The sequence below is a fragment of the Neoarius graeffei genome, chromosome 10, assembly GCF_027579695.1.
Source record: "Neoarius graeffei isolate fNeoGra1 chromosome 10, fNeoGra1.pri, whole genome shotgun sequence".
NCBI lineage: Eukaryota > Metazoa > Chordata > Actinopteri > Siluriformes > Ariidae > Neoarius > Neoarius graeffei.
This window is the reverse complement of record NC_083578.1, coordinates 17226228-17234914: the sequence shown is the minus strand read 5'-3', so window position 1 is coordinate 17234914 and position 8687 is coordinate 17226228. Positions and strand designations below refer to the sequence as shown.

Sequence of the window (8687 nt, the reverse complement as noted above, 5' to 3'; positions counted from 1 at the left end):
ATACAAATAATTATGTTTATGTTAACAAATTGTTTTATTTTGTATTTTTTTAGGTTACCATTATTGTTTTATAGGGACAAACATTGAAAACTTTTACTTTATATTTTATATATTACTTTATCACAGCACTGAATGGCACAGAAATGTTTAATTTTGTTTTTGCACATTTGAAGCAGTGTTTGCACATTTTGAGGCAATGTTTTTTTTTTATACGTTAGTGTTGTTAAAGCTCATTTTCATATCTCGTCACCATGTCTGTGGACATATTTGTATTTGAACATGTGATACACTAACCCCCCCCCCAGTCAAACCAGTCCATCTGGCATCAACACCCATTCCACAGAAAAAGCTACACTTTGAGATCACAAATTTCCCAATTCTGATGTTTGAAGTGAACATTGCCTGAAGCTCTTGATTTGTATCTGCATGAATTGATGCATTGTGCTGATATCAAGGGATTGGCTGATTAGAGAACTGTGTAAAGCAGCAGGTGTGTGGGTGTTCCTCATAAAGTGGCCGGTGAGTGTATATACTAGGGGTGGGCAAACTTTTTGGCTCAGGGCCACATTAACTTTTGAAATTTGCCAGGCGGGCCGGGCCAACACCAAATTCATACATATCGAACATAAACCGGAAAAGCTTTAGTGTTATTGTAAGGCCTTCACTGACAGAGACCCAAATGCAGATCAGATTGACATTTATTTTAGTTCTCAGTCAACAAAGACAGAGCAGAAAAATGCTTGCAGTTCAATAGATTGGCACTGGATCCATCCAGAAAAGTAACACACACACACACACACACACACACACACACACACACACACACACACACACACACACGTGACAGTAAGAAAAGTAGCACACTTAATTCTTAAATTACATCTTTGAGCTGCCAGGATGAGTAGGATGCCAGTGTATTTGTATATTTGTATCATTTTATACACACAACTAAATTGCATATCATTAAATTGAACTAAATTACATATCAGTACATATCATTTTTGTACATTTCACTGAACTCGTAGATTTACACCTGAGTGTTTTTTTTTTTTAACCATCTACTTCCAGCCTGCCAGTACAACCAACCACCATTAGTAGGAGAGGTACCACACCATTCCAAAATGTTTGCAGTTCAACAGTTTGGGTACCACACCATGCCAACATATTTGCAGTTCAATGGTTTGGCACTGGATCCATCCAGCCCACAAAATCAGACAAAACAGCTCAAGAAAGCAAAAAACTCCAAACTGGTTTTCAGGTTCAAAGTCACTCACTGAAATATTTCCAGTCCTCAAAAAATCAAAACACAGGTTCCAAACAGGTTTTCATATTCCAAAAGGCCACTAATAGATCAGAATAACCTCCACAGGCAAAAGTCCAGGAACAGATATAAGCAGAAGCAAGGTCAGCTGCTCATAATACACCTATAATAGCAGACAGGGACATAAATGAGGGGCGGAGCAGACACCCAAAAGCACATGGTACTTAAAAACAAACACCAGCACTACAGCAGCCACCCACGACAACCAAAATTACGAAGAGTTATACTTTTTATATTATTATGCCTGTAAACATGTGACTACCATCTTATTACAGCTCCAACATAGTTTTAAAAAGAGAAAGTGTTAATACTCACATTCACTCAGCAACCGCTAAGCTGTATTCGTCCGTGCTTGCACTGACTGGTTGTTAGCATAATTAGCATGCTTGGAGGAAAAGTGCCGTTTGATGTAATAAAACTGCAACGGTTTCTTTGCAAATAAGGCATACAGCCTTTGATCGGACTTCAGCAAAAAAATATTTAGTTGTCCATTCTTTATTGAACACCCTGCACTCACTGTCCACTTTTCTTTTTTTAGGACCACTCATTGTAAAGTTTTATCCTGTGTTCTCGAGATCATCAGTGGCACGGGCGCCAGAATGACTTCCATGGCACGCGCTGCACCACTCTGCAAATGTAATCTCGCGTGAATATGACTGACTGGAAAGACGGATCTCTAGAACACCTGTCTACGTGATAACACTGACGCTTATAGTTTATAGATCTGCTCAATCGTGTTTATATGATTGTCTTCCGCGGGCCGGATTAAAAACGCCAACAGGCCGGATGTGGCCCGCGGGCCGCAGTTTGCCCACCTCTGGTATATACACTCTGTGCTTGGAACAGGTGTGCTAAAAGCTGTGCAAAAGCAAAATATGGACTGTCTATGGTGAAGGGACCTGGCTCCCAGTTTAAGAATCACTGAAATAGGTAAACAGTGCAAGATTAACAAAACTAATAAGATTTCTAGCTGTGTACATGCCTGACCTATAGCAGATTACACAGCAGAACAACCAACCACTCTGTATCAGATATCAGCAGTATGATAAGCTCGACCCACAGGTAAGCAAATGAGGCTCAGGAACACACTGTATAAATATGAAGGCAGCTTTCAGTGGAACAGATTGGAGGTTATTTTATTTTCGCAATGCTCCAGAACAGTGCGGTGTCCATGGCTATAGGTAACCAGGGTATTAATAGCAAACTGATTCATAAGATCTTTGGCTGCTACATTCTGGACCTATTACAGCTGTAAAACCAACCACTTTGTGTCATATATCAACAGCATGGTCATGGTAAGAGATATTTTCTGTCATCAGTAGAATAATGTGGACTGCTGAGCTTGGGTTTAGTAAGCATTTGAAAGACTCGGGGGGGGGGGGGGGGGGGGGTTCAAATATCATACAATGGCTTGGAAAGACTGGGTTAAATATTCAGGAACAAATAGGAAACACTGTGCAGTATGAAGTGTATGAAGTTAACAAAAGGTCAAAGGAAAGCTTGGTTAGACATTTAAGATAAGTCTTTATTGTCATTGTCACTTTTTCAAAGGTACAACGAAATTGAAGGTGCTGTTGACTCATTATGAGTTATAGAAAAAATAAGAACAAATAAAGTATAAAAATAAATAGTAAAGTATACAGAATTGCACTGGTAAAATAGTATAAACAGAATTGTATTGGTTCTATATGTACACATTGCACTGATAAAATAGTATAAATAGAATATAAACAGAATTGTATTGGTTCTGTATGTAAAAGCTTGGTTAGACATTTACTGCATAGAGCTAGACAGTACATTTTTAGAGAATCATACACTTATTTAGACTCCAGCTTGAGTTGACTAGTTTTCAGGAAGCTGTTATTTTGGAGAGATGCTGAAATCGGTAAGATATGTCAGTTTATCAGTAATGAAATATGGGTCATCAAACATTTGGCAGAAATGGATTAAAATTTTGTTACAGTTTGAGAAAGTCATTGTCCTTTATTGTGTTAGATGTGCATTAATAATAAATAATGATTCAACACTAATTCACCCACAGCAGCATTTACAGGTAAGTTATTCCACGAAATTGAGTCATATATGAGCTGATAGCCGACGAGGCGCATAGCGCCGAGTTGGCTATAAGCCATGTATGACGAGATTGAGTGGAATAATTGTTTTATTCTTTCCACATTCAAAAGAATTTTTCAAGTTTTCAAGTAGACTTTTTATTTCATCTTTGGTAGGTTCAGCAACATGCGCCGCCATTTTGTTTTTCTCTACTCATGGTATGTGAGCTGATAGCCAATCAGAGTGCGCGATTGCTCATATTCAGTGAATGTGGATAGAATAAATGTGCATATCTTTGGATTGGCACCAAACTAAACTTACTGCACCAGAGTGTTTCATTGTGATCAGTACTTTTGTTTACAAATTAATTGTTACTGGTTGACTTGTAAATTTTCAGTCCCACATGAATAAGTTTTACTGATTTTCATCACAGCTCTCCTCAGAGTCATCAAAAGCTAAGTAATACTTTTTTCCCCCAGTTATATCAGCCAAGTTCTGGAAATGCATTAAATGGCCTCCAGTGAACTCTGTGGTAGACCTTTCCTAATGGTCCTTTGTAAATCTAGTTTTGTTCTCTATCAATTAAATGTTGATACAGACTAGACATACAAAAGCCTGCATAAGTCTTGTTACTAGGAATACGATATCCCCAGTCCTAACATAATGCACTCTGATTGCTACAGGTGACACTACTAACAGTTTTGCTGATGGCGTCAATAAAAGTCCAACAGAGAAGATTCTGGAGGTCATTGTTATCTGGAGTTTGTGTACTCATACTCTTGGTCTCTCTGATCATCTATGAAAAGTCAAAGATGAATTACAAATCACTGATGTTCAGAGATGATGAAACTCCAGAGGACGAGTGTGACTGCAAGAAAATTTTACAAGGAGACATTGATGAGATTAAACGTGCTAAGATTCTGACCATCACAAAGAGCTTTAAGAACATAACACGGATTACTGATGAACAATATGTCAAGCAGACGAAAGACTGTGAAAAGTTCCTGAGGACTCGGAAATACCTCCTGTCCCCACTGAGTGAGGAGGAAGAGGCATTCCCAGTGGCATATTCCATTGTCATTCACCACAAGGTACAGAATTTTGAGAGGCTCCTTAGGTCCATATACAGCCCTCAGAATTTTTACTGCATCCATGTGGACAAAAAAGCCCCCGAGTCCACTATGAGGGCGATTAATGCCATTGTCTCTTGCATTGATAACGTTTTCTTGGCTAGCCAGTTTGAACAGGTGGTCTACGCCAGCTGGAGTCGTGTCCAGGCTGACATCAATTGCATGAAGGATCTTTACCAGGTTAGCAACCGTTGGAAGTACTTCATCAACCTGTGTGGGCAGGATTTCCCCATCAAAACCAACCTGGAGATAGTACATGCCCTTAAAGCACTAGCTGGTGGTAACAGCCTGAAGACTGTGATCACACCCCAGAATAAGGTGCATAGATGGAAAAAAAGATACCAAGTGATAAATGGCAGAATTCGGAGAACCAACCAAAATAAAAAACCGCCACCCTTTGGCATGAAGATATTCACAGGTGGTGCATACATAGTGGTGAGTCGTGATTTTGTGCGTTATGTGCTTGAGGACCCCAAAGCCCAGGTGTTGATGTCATGGTTAAATGATACATACAGCCCTGATGAATTTATTTGGGCTACAATGCAACGCATTCCTGGTGTCCCAGGGTTTCTTCGTGCACACTCTAAATTTGACATCACGGACACTTACAGCATCTCCCGGCTAATCAAATGGGCAGGACATGAGGGGAACATCAATGCAGTGTACCCTGCCTGTCAGGGTATTCATGTTCGGAGTGTTTGTGTATATGGGGTGGGGGACCTGCAGTGGATAACAGAGCAGCATCATTTATTTGCTAATAAATTTGACACAGATTTTGACCCAATCACCATTCGATGCTTGGAGAAGTACCTCAGAAACAAAGCGCTAAAACAGTATCATTAAATTCATACATGTATACTATATGGACAAAAATTTGTGGACACCTGAATATCATACCCCTATGTACTTGTTGAACATCTCATTCCAAAAACATTGGGATTAATATGGAGTTGGTCCAACTTTGCTTCTATAAGAACCTAAACTCTTCTTGGGAGCCTTTCCACTAAATTTTGGAATGTGGCTGTGGGGATTTGTGCCCATTCAGCCAAAAGAGCATTAGTGAGGTCAGGAAGTAATGTTGGGTGAGGAGGCCTGGAGTGAAGTCAACATTCAGATTCATCCCAAAGGTGTTCAGTGGGGTTGGAACAGGTGTCATTCTGGAACAGGTTTCAGCTTCTTGGATTTAGTGAAGGAAAAAGAAGGGAAAAATATTGTGTGCATCAAACTTTGTGAAGCCACTTTGGGGAAGGTCCATGTATCCATGTATGGATGTGATGGTCTGGTGTGTATATCCTGTATTCACAACTGTATATACAACTGCTGTCTCATGTATACTCTGTTTTTGTTCCTTTGCTGCTGCTGTTCTTGTTGGGTTTGTTTGTTTTCCTGCTTGTACATGTTAATTAGGATGCAGTGCTGCAGCACAGCAACCTATGGGCTCCCCTAGGGGAGCCCATAGGTTGCAGTGCAAAGCACTGCAACTATTGTTCTTCTACGTGTTTCTTCTTCTTCCTCCTACGCAAATTTCGATTTCGAATAACTCAATAACCGTACGTCGCACACAGACAAACAATATATCAAAACGTGCGGCTTGATCGGACTCGCTATGCTATTACTTTTCTCTACAGAATACGATTTTTTCGCGACTACGTCGCGAAAAAATCGTCGAAAAAAACCCCATTCATTTCTATGGAATTAATTGAAAAAAAAAGCACTTTTTCAACATTTTTCAAACGTCCGCTGCTCTGGCATGCTTTCACCTAGAGACATGATTCAAACTCTAAAACGTAAGAAAACTTCTCCTCTGTGGATCTGGCATTCAACTTTTTTGCTAGGTTCTACACTTTCGGATCAGTCCCGGCTCAAACGCCATGTGGGTTCCGGGAGAAAATCCGGCTTTTGAATGGGTGTCTATTGCGTTACACACCAGTGAAGCTCGTTAACTTAGAGTGGAGAGAGTTTGGAAAAAAAGCTCAAACTTTCTCGCTTAAACTGTGTTTTCAGCCACAAATTTCACTCTACAGACTTGATTTTCTCAAAAGTAGTAGGAAAACTTGTCCTGATTCACACAATGTGTCTACCTAAACGATAGGATTTACAGTTTTTGAATGAGAAGCCTCAAACTGAGAAGAGGGCAGCCGAATGGCCTCATTGACACCCATTATAAACGTGACAGAAAGTCAGTCATCTTTAACTCGCTCTAGCGTCCTTATTTTTAACACTACAGACAAAAAAATACATCATTTTATTCAGGAGACCCTTCTAGCGCTCATTGTGAAAGAATTTTGTGAATAGCTGCTTCCGTTGTCGAGTTATTTGTCATTGTTCGAGGCCTGGTCCTTCGTAAAACACAGCACAAAATTCAAGACCTTGTGTGTCTTAGCTCATTGACACCCATTATAAACGTGACAGAAAAGTCAGTCATTTTTAAGTCGGTCTACTGTCCTCATTTTTAAGACTACAGACAAAAAATTACATCAGTTTATTCAGGAGACCCTTCTAGCGCTCACTGTGAAAGAATTTTGTGAATAGCTCCTTTCGGTGTCGAGTTATTTGTCATTGTTCGAGGCCTGATCCTGAGCAAAAATCAGCCAAAAATTGACAAGATTATGTGTCACTCTGTGCTTTCTCAGGCCCGTCGCCATGCCGACTGGGAGCAGTGAGTGACGGGGGGGGGGGGGGGGGCTGCTGTCTCAATCACACACATAATCATTGCATTGAAACATCATTGCAGGTCACACATTCATGGCCAGCAAACATGCGTGACCGAATTGCTTCGCGCACTGCATCCTCTCACAATTTCCCCCGGGGAATTGTCCGGTCTAGTTCTGTCTTACTGTTGCACTGCTTGATGGGGCTATTTGTTAGCTCCCGGTTTGATATGTGTGTGTAATGTAATGCTTGTTGTGAAATTGTGGGTATGTTGAAAATGTATTGCACTGTATTCATGTAATGCTTGTTGTGAAATTGTGGGTATGTTGAAATGTTTTTGGATGTCTGCTGCTGTTCTTGGTGTTTTGGTTCCCCCACAACCTGTGAACCGGTGACAGGATCATGGGTGTCGAAGGCTCAGTGATTCTCATGGGGCATGAAGGCTAGCCCATATGGTCCAATCCCACAGAAGAGCTACTGTAGTACAAACTGCTGAAAAAATTTAATGCTGGCTAAAACAGAAAGGTGTCAGCATTAACTTTTTTCAGCAGTTTGTGCTACAGTAGCTCTTCTGTGGGATTGGACCATATGGGCTAGCCTTCGTCCTCCATGTGAATCAATGAGCCTTCGGCACCCGTGATCCTCTCGCTGGTTCACCAGTTGTCCTTCCTTGGACCACTTTCGTTCAGTACTAACCACTGCATACCGGGAACACGCTAGAAGATGTGCCATTTTGGAGATGCTCAGACCCAGTCATCTAGCCATCACAATTTGGCCCTTGTCAAAGTCACTCAGATCCTTATGCTTGCCCATTTTTCCTGCTTCCAACACATCAAGAACTGACTGTTTTCTTGCTGCCTAATATATCTCACCCCTTGACAGGTGCCATTGTAACAACATAATCAATGTAATTTACTTCACCTGTCACTGTTTTTTAATTTTATGGATGATCAGTGTATAAATATGGAGGTAAATGCCAGGTAAAGGCAAAAAAAAAAACAGGACTCTTCTGGGACAATTACAGTATGAAAAACATTTGCCTTCAGGACACTGTGGGCTGCCTAGCTGTCATCATATTTGAGGGCAAGATAAATAGGTGCATTTTTGTTATCTAGTTAAATTTATTTATAAAGCTCAATATCAGAAGAAGGTCTCAGAGAGATTTTCAGGGTGTTAACACCTGACAACCCACCCATTTTACTTGCTTCCTTGAACATGAATGGACCTTTTTTCATGAGAAAATGTTCACCTTAGAGTCAAGGATATGAAGTCATGCTAATAGTAAAATTGCTTATTGAGTAATTTTCAAGCCTTGAGATAAGCTGTACTCACGCTAACACATCTCTCTTAAAGGTTAACAAAAGATGCTTAGATGTTTTGGGATGCTTTGGCTATTATTTATTTATTTATTTATTTATTTATTTTACTTCTCATACATATTTCTAAGGTGTCACCCAGAAGAAGATGGTTTCCCATTTGAATCTAGTTCCTCTCAAAGTTTCTTCATGTTGTCTCTGGGAGTTTGTCCTTGC

The 8687-nt window shown here is 40.2% G+C and overlaps 1 protein-coding gene across 1 annotated transcript; it reads left to right on the top strand.

Annotated features, from left to right (window-relative positions):
* Positions 1-2428: 2428 nt before the first annotated feature.
* LOC132892440 (beta-1,3-galactosyl-O-glycosyl-glycoprotein beta-1,6-N-acetylglucosaminyltransferase-like) lies at positions 2429-6051 on the top strand. The gene is made up of 2 exons (XM_060930718.1): positions 2429-2616; positions 4057-6051. The coding sequence occupies exons 1-2, from the start codon at positions 2608-2610 to the stop codon at positions 5344-5346; spliced, it is 1299 nt and encodes a 432-aa protein (XP_060786701.1). The 5' UTR covers positions 2429-2607; the 3' UTR covers positions 5347-6051.
* The last annotated feature ends 2636 nt before the right edge of the window (positions 6052-8687 follow it).